Below are 18087 nucleotides of genomic sequence, written 5' to 3'. Positions count from 1 at the left end.
ACAGGAGCACATAACACAACAAGCACACAGTATCTTGGCATGGGTACGTTTATGAGGTCAACTCCCTCCCTGAGAGCAAAGCCAGTCAGCATGGAAGCTCTCTCTGCTCCTCTGGAGAAGAATTTTAAGGGCATTAGGTATGAGATGTGGGATTTCAGTCTTCTAAAATTGAAACGGTCATTTTGAGACTATCACCTTTAATATTCAACTCTAGGGTGTGTCTGAATGGATGAAGCAGGAAACACAGACTAGGATGTATGCACTCACTTTTTTTCCTTCATAATTTCCCTAACCTAGGTCTTAATTGCTATATGCTGGAATATGACAAAGAACTTGTGCTTAGCTTCACAGGAATCTGTTGCTGTCTGTTGTTCAGCCTTTGGGCTGCATGTGTCATCCTACAGCGTTTCAGAGGATAGCTGCCAGAAGAGAACAATAACACCAGCAGTGTTATCTGCTGACAGGAAGGACAGGAATACACTTATGGCCTCCACTTGGCTTCCTGCCTCCCGTTAAGGCTCCAAGCAGCAGGGCTTCCTGACAACCTCCCTGAGACACACTCGCTTACTCTAGCACTATTGAAATCACTCAGGACAGTGTATTGCTGTGTTTCCTTCAAGCTTTTTAACTTTCTAACGCTCACTTTTCATTTGTTTGTGTCCCTGAGGCTAAAGGAACGGAGAATATTATACATCAGGGGAGGTAACTTGAGGTGTATAGATCCCAACATGGTTAGGCTTCATGCTGATCTCAGACCCTTATCTCTCAAAAGGCCAGAGATCTCATTTTGAAATCTTAATGTTGTATGTAGATTAAAAAGATAGATATTCCCAGAGTAGGCATAGCACACATACCTGTAATCCCAGCTAGTTGGTAAACAGAGCTTGGAGGATTGTGGTTCAAGGTCGACTTGGGCAAAAAGCTAGTGAGATTTTATCTCAACAAACAAGTAGAACCAACAGTGGTTCATGCCTTTCATCTAAACTATGTGAGAGGCAAAAATAGTAGAATCTTGGTGTAAGTATAGCTCCTGGAACAACAACAACAAAAAGAAACAAACAAAAAAAAGCTCTCTTGAGTTCCTACCTGAAAACTATCTAAAGTAAAAAGAACTGCATGTGTGGCTCAAGTTGTAGTGATTGCCTAGCAAATGCAAAGCCTTGATTTTGACCCCAGCACTTCCACAAAAGGTAGATATTCCCAAAGGGATTTATCAAAGTAGTGGTTTATTATCAACTGTTTATTTAATAAAAGAATACTTACTACAAAACAATATAACATTCACCATGTTGCAAGTGGTACAGGTAATTACGTCATGAATCACAATATTTAGTTGTATCTTGAGCATTTTGTCCTTTAATCCTCAGAGTGGGTCTCAGAGTGTGTGTATGTAATCTCATTTCAAAAAGGGCTCTGGGTCCCTCCATTCCTGTTTTTTTTTAAAGATCTCTTCCTATTCTTATATAGAATGCAAACTTCTATGCTTTGTGTTTGTTTTCCATGATCTGTTTTCCAATAAACATGTGTACCTACAGAGGGAAAAACTATTTACTAGTCATCCATCTTTCAGAGGACTAATATCCAGAATATATAAAACTCAAAAATATGTAACAACAAAAAACAAATAAACCAATCAATAAATGGGCAAATGATCTACAAGACAGTTCTCAAAGGAAATAGCCAATAGATGGATGAAAGAAATTCTCAACGTCTGTACTTATCAGGGAAACACAGTCCAAACTTACACTGAGATGCCCTCTACTAAATCAATAAACAGGCAAATGAATTGTACAGATACTTTTAAAATGAAAATCACAAAACCCAACCCCAGTCAGTATAGTTATCAAGAAAGCAAAAGTCAACAAAAATGTTGGTGATAATGTAGGAACAAAGAAACCCTTATACACTATTTGTGCAAATATAAATTCCTCCAGCTGCTCTGGAAACCAGTATGGAGGTTTCTCAAAAACTTACAAGTAGAATTGCTATGTGATCTACTTTTACTACCACTTCTGGATATATTCTGGAAATAAAGCCATCATAAAATAAAAACATCAACATACTTACATGTATTGTGGCATTGTTCACAATAGCTAAGGTAGGAATTCAGCCTTGGTGCCTATCAATAAAGGAATGATAAAGAAAATATGATATATAAACACAATGGCATTTTATTCAGCCACAAAAGAAGATTAATGTCATTGTGGGGAAATGGATGGAACTAGAAGTCATAATGTTAAGTGAAATAAAGCATAGGAAACAAGGATTGCATATTTTCTCCGATATGAGGAAATAGAATGAAAAAGATAAAGTAGTAGAAAGACTACTAGGGAAAAATAAGGAGGCAAGGGGGAGGGGAAAACTTGTAAGGGTGAACGAGGGTAATTCGGAGGGTAGATTCAACCGAAACATAATATATGCATATATAAATATGTTCAGTGAATCTGCATTAACAATTTTAAAAAGAAGTACTTGTCTCAAGAATAACTTGTCCAGCTGGGAGCTGGTAGATCTCACATGAAATCCTAGCCACTTAAGAGGCTGAGATCTGAGGATTGCAGTTTGAAGCCAGCCCCGGCAGGAAAGTCCATCAGACTTTTATCCAATTAATAACAGAAAAAGCTGGAAGTGGCACTGTTGCTCAAGTGGTAGAGTGCTAACCTTGAGCAGAGGAGCTCAGGGACTGCCCAGGCCCAGAGTTCAATCCTCAAGACTGGCAAAAATAAATAAATAAGTAAATATAATTATCATCATCATCATCATCATCATCAGATAACTGAACAACACTCGGAATGCTAAATTTTCCAACTTTGGAATATTCTTTTAATTTGTAATACCTTTTAGCCTTGTAACTTATGCTATAAGAAACTTTCCAGTGACTTGTTGAGTTTAAGAATTCATGTGATAATATTGAGATTTTTCTTATTTTCTCTTTTTTCTATCCATGCATAGTCTAGAAGACTTATGGTTAAAATTGGATTCTATTAGGTTGAATTAGTTTGCTCTGCTATTCTACCCCTGTGTGACCTTTATTTTCTTTATTCTTTATTTTCTGCAAATCTTACATTGGATGGCTCTATTTCTGAGGACTTTTTTAGGGTTAGATCTTCTTATTCTCTTTAGCCACCTCCTCCCAAATTATTCACAAATTATTTTAATACCTGAACTCCAAAGCTATTGTGATAGCATACTAGCCAACTCTCATACAAATAAAACATTTGCTTACTTTGCAATCCCAAGCAACACATAATTTAGCACAGATTCAGATTTATCTTTTTATTGACCTGCGGGCAACGAGATGCTTATTTTGTGTCATGGTGAACTGTGCATACAAAATAAACTGAAATCACTATTTAAAAGGGGGGAAAAAAAGTGAAAAAGCTAGGTGCCTTATACAGAATGCATTGTTATAACACTAGATGGCAGTGTAAGTGCATCACAACACAAACATTTCCTTGATCAGCCCAACATTAAAGTCATAATGATTGACACTAGAACAGGTTAATGCCTTACTTTAAAAAAAAAAACAAAGTCAAATATAATCAGGTTTTGGAGTGTTAGATAATACTTTAAATGTGTATGGTTACTGATTGAAATAAAAGATTATTTCAAAAAAGTAATTAATTTACCCTACTGTTGAAGATATTTTTAAGTTAGTTCTTGGGGCCAGGAGTTGGCAATAGACACATGTATCTCATTAAATGTATCTCATCCACATGTTCCCCTACATTTATGTTTTTTAATTTTAAAAATAGCAATTGTTTTGGATAGGGTGTTCCTTCCACATATTATTCATTGATGAAGTACTATATTCTTATCAGGGATGTGAGCCCTAGGGGCTCTAGGGTTTCCAAGGGGGAAATGGCCGATTTACAGTAAGCTATCGGCTGGGCCATTATTGACTGGCAGACTCAACTGGAAGCACTTTGTTAGTGGATTAGTTGCCCTGGAAATGCCTTCCTGAAACTCTTAATGATGCACTTAAGGGAGCCCTGCGGGACAGGAGTAAAATGTCTCTTAGCAGGCGTGTCTTCCACCAGTGTCCTCCAGGGGTGGCCTGGGAGGGGGCAGGCGGTGTCCGGAGATGCTCAGTAAGGAAACAGCCCTGGAAAAGGTGGCAGGTAGCAATCCCTTACAGGTAAGCCAAGGTTACGATTCGCTTTTTACACGCTGCGAGCTTTCAGTGGGTGCCAATGCTTCATTATTCATTTTGAGAGAGTAGCATTCATTTCTGCCTGTGTATATTTGTTTATTTGCCGGGGTGTGGGTGCGGGGGGAGGTGGTGGAACGTTTTTAATTTTTTGGAAGAATAAAAAAAAGAGCATTTGAATGGCTATGACTTTAATCCATTTGAGACCATGAGTTTAATAATAATAATAATAAAAGAGTTGGATGTGTGTGTGGGGGGGGAGGGGGGTGAACACACTTGGTAGATTGAATATTGGGTCTTTTCTAGTGGGATTTAAAAGAAGGGTTTCTTCTAGGAGCAATGTGTCCTTCAGCAGAAATGCAGTGGAGGTAAAAAGATCTTGTTTGAAGATCTGGGGTGGACCCTCATTGGGAGTGGGGGGGGGGGGGAGGAGGGGAAGATTGGTTGGGGATCAGGGCAAAGTAAAGAAACTCCAGGCTCCAGGACAGGACAGGGCAGTGCAGGACAGGACAGGACAGGAAAGGAGGGATGCGATGCGGCTGCACAGCGAGGCGTCCTAACCCCGGAAGCTGGGAGCAAGCGCCTGAAAGTGGTCCCCACCTCTGGAGCTCTGCGTCCCTGTCCCTGTCAGTCCCAGCAACCTGTCAGCGAAGAGGACGTGACTCGCGCTGCCTCCGCTTTCTCCCAGCCATATTCCTTTAAGATGATGTAATAGTCATTTCCCTGGATGGTTTCTTCCCTGCACTGCTGAAACATACAGCATCCGAACTGCTCTGGGAAACTGTGGAACCACCCAGCTCCGCGCCTGGCAGCAGCGCCCCAACCCCCCCGCCGGCATCTCCAGCAGTGCCAAGGCTTCGCACCGGGCTCCCGCCGGGCTGGGAACATGGGGGCCCCTTTGCCCTTGCCGGCAGGTGGGGTGACTACTTGGCACCCCAGCCCAGAGAATCTGTCCGTCTTTCTGCTTTCTCTGGCTTTTCTGAAAAGCTGCTAAGTCCTGGTACCTCTCGCAACTCTTCTTCCTGTGAAGGATTCTTTCGCAAGGCTTGGATATTTTGTGGTGGTGTTGTTTTTCTGCATAAGCTTTTGGGTGACTGTTTGGCTCTGCTTTACTTCTTCCAGCCTCTTTGCTCCTTGACGGTTTAACTTTCTTGCGACTTGTTTGGCACTCGGGTTTGGGAGTGATTGCATACACACAGCCATCGATACACTTCTTAGATATAAATGCATGCACATCTAGAATTATTCTGGTCCAAGAGCACAATCTCACGGGGGCACTTTTCCTGTATACTCCTGTCCTTTACCTGTTTGGGATTTGACAAGATCCCATTTGACGAGACTCTGTGTGGCTCTGGATTCTGATTGCTTTGCAAATGGTTACCAGAACTGGCCTTCACCATTCATTAAGGTAAGCCTGAGACTTACTGTTTTTCCTGTCCTGCTGAGAAAACAAATCTCCCTTTCGATGCTGGAAATTTGCCTAGTTCTTTTTAATGTACAATTATGAATCGGGATGTTTTTAATACTAATGACTGGAGACAGATGCTCAGGGATAAATACAGAGACACAAAATAGTCGGAAGAGAAGCTACAATTTAGTTCAGGAATGGCAGAAATCAGTAGTTTCGGGGCTGTTTATGTAAAATAATCTCTTCCTCCTTTCCTTTCTTTTCCTCCCCCCCTCTTCTCCCCCCCCCGGCCCCCACCTCCTTCCCTCTTCTCTTTCCAGAGGTCTCTCTTTTTCTGACTCATTCTGGGTTTGGAGAAATAATTTTGCTCTTTTCCCTCAGAGGGACCTTTGAGTACCTGGGGATTTGGCCTGCCTTTGCCTGCTGAGCCCGATGGAAGATCAGATGTAGAAGAGTTGATGACATTCTGTGAAGTAAGAGCTTATCACCAGCCTGGGTCCAAACTACATTTTCAGCATCACTTCACCTGTAGACTCCTCTAAATTTTCCTTTATTGGGGAATTAACAAACAAAGAAACAAACCTGGGGCAAGGCCATTTTTAGCAGGTAAGGATCATTTTTTCCCTCGCTTGCAAATTGATGCAAAGGATAAAGCTGTGACTCCACTGGACTGATCCTTTAAAGACCAAGAGAAGAAGAAAAGGACAATGGCTCTGAGTGGAAACTGTAGTCGTTATTACCCCCGAGAACAAGGGACCACAATTCCAAACTCCTTCCCTGAAGTCATAGAACTGAATGTTGGGGGTCAAGTGTACTTCACACGCCATTCCACACTAACAAGCATCTCTCATTCCCTCCTGTGGAAAATGTTTTCCCCAAAGAGAGACATGGCTAACGATCTAGCCAAGGACTCCAAGGGAAGGTTTTTCATTGACAGAGATGGATTCTTGTTCCGTTATATTCTGGACTATCTCAGGGACAGGCAGGTGGTCCTGCCTGATCACTTTCCAGAAAGAGGAAGACTGAAAAGGGAAGCTGAGTACTTCCAACTTCCAGACCTGGTCAAACTCCTGACCCCTGATGAAATCAAGCAAAGCCCGGATGAATTTTGCCACAGTGACTTTGAAGATGCCTCCCAAGGGAGCGACCCAAGGATCTGTCCCCCTTCTTCCCTGCTGCCTGCTGACCGCAAATGGGGTTTTATTACTGTGGGTTACAGGGGCTCCTGCACATTGGGAAGAGAGGGGCAAGCCGATGCCAAGTTTCGTAGAGTTCCCCGGATTTTGGTTTGTGGAAGAATTTCCTTGGCAAAGGAAGTCTTTGGAGAAACTTTGAATGAAAGCAGAGACCCTGACAGAGCACCAGAAAGATACACCTCCAGATTTTATCTCAAATTCAAGCATCTGGAAAGGGCTTTTGATATGTTATCAGAGTGTGGATTCCACATGGTGGCCTGTAACTCATCAGTGACAGCGTCTTTTGTCAACCAGTATACTGATGACAAGATCTGGTCCAGCTACACTGAATATGTCTTCTACCGTAAGTACAAAGGATTCCATTTGTTTTTGTGTGTATCTGTTCTCTTCACAGTTGTGGACGGTCCGCATGCACTGTCAGTATCTAAGGAATACAGTTTGTGAGTGCTGTAACTCTTCTATCGTAGCTCGAGTACTAGAGGTTATCATTCAGCTCTGGTGATTTACGGAAGCAACTTTTATCTATTTTCCCAATGAAATCACAGGATAGTCAAGCATTTTTTGAAATCTCAAGGTGCAAATGTTATTGCTGTAGAGAATATGTGGAATGAAAATGCCCATGTGTGTCTTTTGTCAGATATTGAATTTTGAAGACAAGGCAGATGATGACAGCTTCGCTATTGGTCTGTGGAGTTTGGTAGAATCAGAACGGATGACAGACTACTCTTAGACTTTTCAGCCAAACTCTGGGGGTCTATTAAGCTGGCTGCTAACGATCTGTATTCGTGAGGAGCTTGCAGAACACAAATGTTGCTCTGAATGATGTGGTCTTGGCTAGATGGCAGTGCAGACTGCTGGAAGCTCCCCCCCACTCCAGTCTGAAAGTCACTGCTATGAGCTTTATGGATCTGCTGTTTGATTCTTTTACATGTTGTACTGAGACTTGAATTGCAGGGCAGACTTGATTAAGCCAAACTTTGTTAAAGATCTTTCTAAAAGGAGCTAGCTCCTTGAGAATTGTCAAGCACATCCAAACACCTTCAGATAGCAGGGGTGGTAGAATTACTGACATAAAAGGAAAACAGAGTGGGGGAAATGAAAGGATCTTACTACTGTCTTTTAAGTGGGGATCTGCTTAAATGAAGAGTTAGGTTGTATACTACCTTGCTCTTCTTTGTAAACCCATTATTTTAAACTTGGAACTTTAGTCAGTGATCTCTGAAGGAAGAGCAGCAGTAAATCAGCCTGTACTATTTGCTGTTTAACTGCTGATTTTGAACAGGGCCAGTATTTGGTGGTAATAAAATCCAGTAGGAATCATTTTACATGGCTAGCATTCAATATCCTGTCTTTTTACATTAATACAAAATTTCAAATTCAGGATTAAAATATCAACCTTTTTTTTTAAGCATAACAGTATACTGAATTTCTTGGACTGGTTTTAGCCTACAGTTGTATAGTTCATTTGGAGATGGTGCTAAAAATCTTGGTAGAAGGAACAGTGGGAAGCAGAGTTACTGTGAACTGGGCTATCACATTATTTGGTTTGTACAAGTGGGAACACATGGGTTATATAAACAAGATAGCCTGTGGAGAAAAATTAAATCAGTTTAGGAGCATACTAGTGTTTGATAACAAATATTACTTGGCCCATGACCCTATTTGCAGCCTTTATAATCTATATCTTCCTGTTGACCAGAGTTTAGTCACCAGATACTACTTTCTTCCATCTGGCAAATTTCCCATGAGGCCAGAGATAGGACTGTGGCTTTTCCACCTTCTATAAAGGAAATGCAACTATTTGCAATTCTGTAGAACAAATACCTTCTCAACTTTTGAGGAAAATGCATCTTAGAGTTAGGTAAATGTAAGTTATGAATTTTTTTGTTTCTCAGTTTTTTTTGTTTCTCATTTTGTGCAAAATATCTAGAACTAAGTGTTAACTCTTCCTCTGTCTTAGGACCAATAAAACTGACATCTGGCTTTCCAGGGTACATAACAGCCTCCATGCAGCTGCTTAGCTATAATTATTTAATTAGAAGCTGCCAACTGTGCCTATATAAGCATTAATTCATCAAGCTGTTATGCTTGGGTTAATGGGCTAAAACCATGGGAGGTGCTCTAAAACAGGGAGTTGACTGCATGCAATGGTGTTTTTCGCTGAAGAACTTGACTTCCTCCTGAGCTGGGGTGGGAAAATACACACACACACACACACACACACACACACACACACACACACACACACACACACACCCTTCTTAGATTCAAGCAATTAATTCTTAGAAATCAGACTTAAAACTTAGGAAAACTTAGGAATAGTGCAAAGTCACTTTGTCTGAATGTACATCATAGTTTAAAAAAAAGGACAAGAAATTACTGAACTGTACATAGTAGTTTGCATTTTGTTGTTGTTGTTGTTGGTCATGGAGCTTGAACTCTGGGCCTGGCCACTGTCCCTGAGCTCTTCAGCTCAAGGCTAGCACTCCACCATTTGAGCTACAGTGCCACTTCCGGTTTTCTAGTGGTTTATGGGAGATAAGAGTCTCACAGACTTTCCTGCTTGAGCTGGCTTTGAACCGCAATCCTCAGACCCCAGCCTCCTGAGTAGCTAGATTACAGGCGTGAACCATTGGCACCTGGCTTAGACTCTTACCTCATTAATTTTCTTGTAGAATTGGAATTATGCACCAACATGAGTTAAACATAAGTGAATGTTTCGTTCATGGAGACCTATGAACAATGAAAAAGTCTACACCTGTCTTCATGTGTTTAAGAGTAAGAACTTTGCTTATCTGCATCACTTACACATAAGAAATGACATGTAAAATGCTATAGGTGAATATGAATATTATAGGAACATAAGAAAGAAAACCCTGTTACAGTTGCCTCACAAAATATTTAGAGATGTCTTTGTTTTTCTTTAAAAATAAGAAGAAGATAACTTTTCACATTTCCCATCAAAGTGGCTAAATAATACCTCCTTTTTCTTCAGGAAGAAGGTAATAGTATAAACATCAGACAGCTCCTCTTGCTTCACCTCTAAATAAAGTGAGAATTAAGTAATTCAGAAAAGACAAGTCCTGTTTTTGAACCAGATGCTCAATGATCGCTGAATCACTTGGCAAGAAAATCACAGGTGCATGGAAGCAAATGGATCCTCTATTTCTAGAGCATTTCCCAAAGCCCAAGGGAGTGGAAAGATTGTTCTCCTTTGAGGAGAATTATGCATGGTGCTTAAGCTTAGTCATGAGTGAGTTACCTTGGATTAATAATGGAAAACATCCTAATTCAAAGGTATTTGCATCTAGTAAGTCCCTCATAAGTAGAAACATCAATTCATGTAATAACTAGTTCAAAACACATATTATGAGGCCTGTGACTTATAGAAATGGATATTGTTTTGTCATCTTTCCTGTACGTGCTTTTCATAGGTGCTTTTTTCATTTTTATTTTTTTTCTTAAATTTACAAAGTTACAGCTACCAAAGTCCCTGCATGTCTTGACATACACAACATATGTCTTTAGATCTTATGCTTAAGATAAGGTGTTGGCAAAAAGTAGATTAGGAAATCATTTCCCATTTAGAATTCAGGTGTTTGATCTGGTATTGGGAAGAAATATAGGGTTATGTCCAGTATGAATAATTTTCCCAAGACTGACCATAAAAGCTTCAATTAAAGATCCGGCTTTCTTAGAGAAAACAAGTGAATGTGCATCTGTCCCCAAATGACGGTAGCTTTCTTCTTCTGGTTGTTTGAAAGATAGCTACAATAACATCCATTTTTACTGCCCCTAGAGATGTGAGATGCAGCCCAACTATGAGGTATGTGAAGTTGAGTCCCTTCCAGCACTTTAATACCACTTTCCCAAACTTTCCCTGTCCTCTTAATTTAGGCTTTTTGTTCTGTTGGAGTAACTCCTGCTCTCCAATTCTTTCCCTCTAAGCCATAATCAGAACTTGTCAGGAAGACTTCTGCTCTGTCATTGCACTCAAAATGCTTTCAAGGCAGAGGTATTTGTGCCTAAGAGCACTTGAAATGACTGTGGGCCAGGCAGCCTTTCACAGTATATGGAGTGCTATTAAGAATCGAAGCTTATTAATTTATAATTTTTAAGTACAATTAAATATAAGGTTTCATTGTGAAGTCAATTTAGACCCAATGTTCAGGTAGATATTATTATGTAGCAACAATACAGGAATAATAAGGGAAATTTTGCTATTTCTTTAAAAGCCTGTGCATTGAGAATTTGACTAAACATAACAACATGTAAATGTGTTAGTAAAATATTTAATTATAATGTTTTTACTGCCAGATCATCTAAGATCTGTTACCTGAGTTCAAGTCCTTGTGGGAGGAAATTAACATGGGTTCTTCCTGGATCCAGGGTGTCATTGAATGAATATTGTAGCAAGAGCAGTGTTAAGATGAGAGAGAAAGGGGAGGGAGAAGGTCTCTAAGATTCTTCCAACTGTCCTGATAGGCTCAAACATATATATGATTGTGGGGAAAGGATGGAAGGCTCCTGATAGCCTGATGAGATTTAGATCTTCTCAAAGAACTTTAGAAGTGAAATAGCTGAAAGCATGCCACCATGTTCCCAAGTAAACCCTTCCAAACCTCTCCAAACAAGGATAAGGAAGAGAATGACCATTTGGGAGTACAGGAAGGCCCAGGGCAGAGGTAGCAGCCTCCTGAAATCAATAGACAAACTGTATAATTACACACTGTGGCTATTTTTCTCTGATCTTTGCTATAACTTTCCTTAAATTCTGCATACCTTTGAAAGTCACTTAAAATATTTCTGCCATGGAAAACTTTCAAATACTAACAAATCTAGAAACTGGAGTCCAGACTTCAATATAATCCATCATCAATTATTATAGTTATCATCACAAGACAATCTGGTTTTATCCATACTTCTGTTTTTTTCTCCTGTTTGCACTGGGTTGTTTGGGGGGGGGCAATATATAAATCATTTAATTCATCTACAAAAACTGCTGTTCACCTCTGTAAAATATAATGTATTGAAAATATATAATACTCTTATCCATTAACAATTCTGTTTTACTATTTTGCTGTGGACCAAACCCAATGACTTGCACATGTTAGACGAGTACTCTACTACATAGGTATATTAAACAATCCCTTAAAATGTCCTTCTTTTTCCTTTTGACAGCATTGCAATTTGAACTCTCAGCTTTATGCTTGCTAAGCAGGTACACTATCCCTTAACACATACCAACAGACCCTTATGGGTTAGATATAGTCAAGATAGGCTCTTGATTTATGCCTAGTCTGGCCTGGATTGAAATCCCCCTATATGTGCTTCCCAAATCACTAAGATGATGCACACTCAGTACATTTCCCAGCCACTGTGTTTTCCCATAAGTTAGGATAAAAAGCACTTCACAGTTCCCAGCCATCGGTCCAGATGTAGGCTTGTAAACTTTTTTTCCCCAGGCTGGCTTTAAACCTTAATTCACCAATCCCTGACTCTCAAGTGGCTAGGCTTACAGGCTTGAGACAGCATACCTGGCTACAATCATTCTTTATTATTAACTTGAGTATTGTAGCCACACCTGCTATAGTAGCACTTGGGAGGCTGAAGCAGGAGGATCATGAGTTTAAGGTCAGTCTTGACTACTTAGTAAGATTCTGTCTCAAAAAACCTTAGCGATGATGATGATGATAATGATAATAATAATAATAATTCTTTACTATATCCAGTATCTAGAGAGTGTTAAAAAGTCCCTGATTTTCTCATAACATTTTCCTAAAATATGTTTGAATCAAGATTCAAACAAAGTACATCCATTATATTTGGTTGCTATGCTTCTTTATTATCTTCTTATTTAAAAGTATTACATTGTATGCAGTAAAGTAGTAAAATGGACTGAAGTTTCCCCTCTATACAATCTGTTTTGAGACACCGGCTTAGGGTTGGGGATTTAGCTCAGTGGCAGAGCACTTGCCTGGTAAGTGCACAGCCCTGAGTTCTGTCCTCAGCTCTAGGAACAAAGAAAATTTAAAAAAGAGAGAGAAACTGCTTGTTTGACACTATCTTACCTCCTGGGTTTCAGTGTTCCACCCCTACAGGGTCTGGGATGTCATTAACACATATTCCCAATAAATTTGCTCGGTGTGGGCTATAGATCAGATTCAGATTTAGTATTTCTGTGAAGACCTCTTCACTGGTGGTAAGTACATTTTTAATTTGCGTAACTAGAGGCAAGGTAAAAGCATCTTTCTTTTTATAATCATCATTAAATAAATAGCAATTAGGGCCAATTCTCTTCATTGTCCCATTTGATTCTTATAAAAAAAAGCAGGATAAGAGTTCCCTACTTTTCCTCCCAGTCATTCAATAACTATCTACATTTCCATATTTATTCTCATCATTGTACTGGGCTGCCAGTGGGGATAGAGTGAACCTGCCAAGATGTGTACTCATTCTTTTAGAGTTTGAACAGGGATCATTTGAGGTGAAAAGTTTACCTTCTGCCTATTCCAACTTTTACATTTAAATTGGATTCCCTCAACTAGGTCAAAACTCCATTGAATTCACCATCTCTGTTTCCCAAACTTCTCTCTTGTTGGTTTATTTGTGCTGGCCCTAGCACTTGAACTCAGGGCCTGGACACTGTCACTAAGCTTATTTTGCTCAAAGCTAGTGCTCCACCACTTGAGCCACAACTCTACTTCTGGGTCTTTGGTGGGTAATTGGATATAAGAGTCTCACAGACTTTCCTGCCCAGGCTGGTTTTGAACTGCAGTCCTCAGATATCAGCCTCCTGGGTAGCTAGGATTACAGACATGAGCCACCAGCGCTTGGCTCCTGATATTTCTTTCTCCACAGTTACTTTCTCTAATCTATGACAAGTCCTATCCATTCTTCTTTTCCATCTCACTCATGTCTATCCATATCTCTCTACCCTCACTGATGCTGCACAAGCCACAGTCCTGCTTCTTTTCTACACTGCTCCCAAGAAATACAAATTTTCCTTTCCACTCCATGTTCTCTATTGTCTTCTTTGGGTCTATTTTCCCTGTGGCAAACATGATAAGGTTTCTAACATAGGAGTCATACTGTGACCATCCTCCACCTAAAGATCTTCCCTCCTTCCAATGGCTCTTTATAGTTAAGATGTCTCCCTAACAGGTGTCCCTTCCCTTTATGGAATGCAATTTGCTTCCCTCTGTAACTCCTACTGCTGCCACTCAGTTCCTGAGTGCTGTTACACACTTGCTTCTCCATTATTTTATATTAGTTCCCTCTGCTTGGATCTCTTCTACTTACTTTGACTAAATTCACTTGAATCCAACTAAAGTTTACATTTTCTGGGATAATTTTCCAAGTCTATTGTATCAATAAAGTATTTCTTAGCTTTGCTTTATGAGACCATAATTTCCTCTACATAGTTAAAAAATAATATTTGATTTGCTCATATATTTACAGGAACTCTATTATGAACTGCTATGTTCAAATAGTTGGTATAATACCTAACACTCATACTGTAAATATTTCTCCAAAAAGAATACCAATCCAAAAGAGTGCACAGTGCCTACTGCAATATTCCGTTGCTCTCATAAATGCACCTCTCTTGGATATATCATTATATTATCTCTTAAAAGAAGAACTGAGAGGTGGGCACTAGTGGCTCATGCCTGTAATCCTAGCTACTCAGAATGCTGAGACCTGAGGATAGCAATTCAGAGCCAGCCCAGGCAGGAAAGTCCCAGAGACTCTTAACTCCAAGAAACTACCAAAAAGCCAGAAGTGGAGCTGTGGCTCAAATGGTAGAGTGCTAGCTTTGAAGCAAAGGAGCTCAGGGACAGCACCCAGTCTCTGAGCTCAAGCCCCCAATAAGTACACAAATGTGAGCAAAGAAGAACTAGAGATCAATGATGGAGTGATTGATACATTAGATAATAACAGTGGTGTTTCCCAACTTTCACTGAGTGCTATGGATTTTACATACAAATTAGAATTCTTTCTGTAAGGTGCTCTACCCTTTTTCAGCTCCAGGGAGCTGAGAAAAACACTTACCAGCAGTCAAGGCTCTTTTGGTCTCCCTTTAGTTTGTTCCTCCAAGCAGGAGCAAATTGAGGCTGGGTGAGGCCAGTGTCTAAGGAAGAGCCCAAGAGGGATTCAGAATTCAGAAAATTGCTCCAACATTGATAAAAATGTCCCCAGTAGAGAAAGAGCTCTACTAGAATACAGAAGGTGTTGTGAGATTTGCCTACTTAATTTTCTTACTGCTGAAGGATTCTATTTATTCTCTCTTCCATTCCCACAAATGCTGAAAAAAAAATTTAGTGCTATAGGCAACTTGGCATGGTAGTTAAGAACCTGGATTTGGGATTTCAGATGAGAGTATTCTATTTACTTAATAAAAAGGATGCCTGGGTTGAATTCTTGCTTTTCTACCTACTAACAATGGGATCATTAAAAAATTAACTTTCTTCCATGACTCAGTGTCCTTACCATGAGAGCAGAGATGATAACATCAGTGTTTACTCACAGAGTTGGTATAAGGATCAAATAGTTGATAGATTAGAATGTACTTACAATGCTCCTCATGCTCAGTCAGTGCCATAGAGTGTTCTGACCCCTGGAAGTAGTCATGGGTTCTTCCTTTAAGGAACCTCTCAGAGACCAATAATCATTTTAGCTGTCCAACTCAGTCTAATGATCAATGCATACTTAAAAATATTCAAAAATGTGCTTGATATCATGGCTGTTTATTTTAATTGAAATGGAATAAACATAAAAGTAGCTCCATCAAAGGGCTTCAAATTAAATGGCACAGTGTACTCCATGAACATATAAAATTGGTATGTGCCAATTAAAATATTATGTTGCAATAAAAAGAAAGAAAAGTATGTTAGTAAAAGTTTGTTAGTAATAGAAAAAAAAACAGAGAAGAAAAAGCTTCAGTGGATATTCCATAGTGGAAATCATTAACAATGGACTTCCCCCTGCAGTGATTTCCACCTATGGCCTTTCAGAACTTAGGACAATATAGAGTAGAATTGAAAATTAAGAATGCAATGTAAATTATATGTTCAGCTCCAGCAGAATTAGAACAACTTTTTGTGGGTGTCTCAGCCTAGAGAATATTCCTCACAGTGACAGAAAATGGTTATTGAGTGTGATGCTGACAAACAGATTATTTATGTTACAGGAGAACTGAAAACAAGGCATTTTACTTCACATGGGGTATAGCTGTGCACTGTGGTAATAAAAGGAAATAAGACTGTCAATGTGGGATGGTTACCTTGCCACCCATTCAAAAGCTTCCCCATGTGAAGAAGTTCAGTTTTCTATATTTATTCATCAGCCCCATTTCTGGAGGAGAAAGTAATAAAGATGATAAAGTGTGATTAAGAGTTTGTCACATTAATGAAAATGAGAGGTAGCTAGCTCACTGTCTGTAATTTGGTGGCAAATGTAAGAGACTTTCTGGCCCTGTTGAATATAGTGTTTCTTATTTTTAAATTTTATTTTGTTGTAAAGATGCTGCACAGAGGGGTTACAGTTACAGCAGTAAGGCAATGAGTACATTTCTTGTCCAGAATTGTTACTCCCTCCTTTATTCTCCCTCTCTCCCTTTCCCTCACTCCTCCCCCATGAGATTGTTTTGTTTCCTTTGAATATCATGCATTTTTTTTGAACAACAATATAAACTTCTCAGGTCAGCACTGCTAGGCAACAAAACAGAGCAAAAGAAAGGCAAGCTTTGCTAATTTTTGTTTATTTGTTTTGTCAAAGGGATTCTGGAATAGCAGAGAAAGTGAAGTGATCAGCAGTAGGAAAATGATGTATATGGATATGAGAGTGTGTTTTGGAGGAAAAAGAACCCAAGGGGAGCATCCGTGACATGGATGACTGTTCCCAAACAGAGAAAGAGCTAATCTACATTACAAAGCACATTGAGCAGCAGTCTTCAGGCATCACTGGTCAGGCATCACTGCTAACTTTCTGACAGCTTAACCATTCTGTGACATCAGTATTTTATATCAGACATTATTCCATAGGTGCCTGAAAATGTACATGGTGAGGCAAATAGAAACGAGGATTCAGTTTTTCTTAGATTCCTTTCCAGTCATCAAGAAGAAATATCAGAGAGATACCTGTATGAGTTCAGTTTTGTCATACTGCAGCAACACAATAGGGAAGACATTGATTCCTATTGGTTTATGAAGTCTTAGAAAATGAACAGTTTAGCTTGGCTTTTCTGGATGGATAATGTGTGGCAGGGGAAAGGAGTGATTGATAATGTGTGGTACTTTCAACATTTTTAAGTCTCCTTTGGAAGCTTAAAATTATGAAATATTTACTGTATTTGTTTGAAAATACCTTACTGATATGTACTTAGTAAGGATCTGTCTCATACAAAGTATTGTTTTATAAGACTGTCCACTTGAGACGGGTAGAAAATGTCAAATTTGTATGCAAAGAATCTGGATTCTGATTCATGATCTCTTCATGCTAATGATTTTCTAGTACTTCTCACAATCTGCCAGGGAAGTGATTAACAATCTGCACAGATTTCATTGATTAGACACTGCAGGCACTTCACACTTCCGTCATCTGTACTCTACATACGCACAAAAAAAATAGTAGTGAAGTGAAGTCCTAATCGCTAAAGCATCTTGACTTTCTTTCATCAGAATGCCCTTCTTCAACAGGCACACTTAAGTGTAGCCTCAGTTACTTGCTGAGAGTTCCCCAGGCTTCCTTCTGGCCACATAGATAAAAGCCAGGCACTGTGAGCTTGCTTGGCTCTTTGCTTTTGAGTACGTTAGGTTCCTAAGCATCTGATAGTGTGGCTCAGAAATTTCTGGAAATATTTCTTGAATGCATGCAAAGCACCGGAGATGGCACCAAGAGATTTCAGTACAGTGAATATTTTCATAGAGCCTGGGCTTTAGAAAGAGACCAAATCAGTAAACAGGAAATTTTAACCTAGTGTGATGGGGAATTAGAAAGTGATATGAGAATAGAGAAGATGCTTCTAACTGGAACTTGGGGTGTTAAGAAATTAAACTAGACAGATATTAGTAGCTTGTGCCTATGTTATTCAGTTATTCAGGAGGCTGATATCTGAGGACCATGGTTCAAAACTAGACCAGGTAGAAAAGTCCCTGAGACACTTATCTCCAATTAACCAGCAAAAAAGCCAGAAGTAGAGCTGAAGCTCAAGTGGTAATCAGCTGTGAGCAAAACCAAAAGCTGGAGAGGTCTCTATGTTCAAGCCCCAGTACAGACACACATGTAAAAAAAAAGAAATAGAAATTAAAACTAGATTTATATTAAGGTAAATT

General features: G+C 39.5%; 1 protein-coding gene across 1 annotated transcript in view; it reads left to right on the top strand.

Annotated features, from left to right (window-relative positions):
* The first annotated feature begins 6254 nt into the window (after positions 1-6254).
* Kctd16 (potassium channel tetramerization domain containing 16) overlaps positions 6255-18087 on the top strand; it is a 279069-nt gene continuing 267236 nt past the window's right edge. Inside the window, exon 1 of the mRNA XM_013025539.1 lies at positions 6255-7097. Coding sequence (XP_012880993.1) covers positions 6266-7097 — 832 coding nt within the window. The 5' untranslated portion in view covers positions 6255-6265. The remainder of the gene's footprint in view (positions 7098-18087) is intronic.

Source organism: Dipodomys ordii, unplaced genomic scaffold, assembly GCF_000151885.1.
Source record: "Dipodomys ordii isolate 6190 unplaced genomic scaffold, Dord_2.0 Scaffold85, whole genome shotgun sequence".
Lineage (NCBI taxonomy): Eukaryota > Metazoa > Chordata > Mammalia > Rodentia > Heteromyidae > Dipodomys > Dipodomys ordii.
Note: the sequence above shows the minus strand (reverse complement) of the source record. Positions and strands in the feature narration are given on the sequence as shown.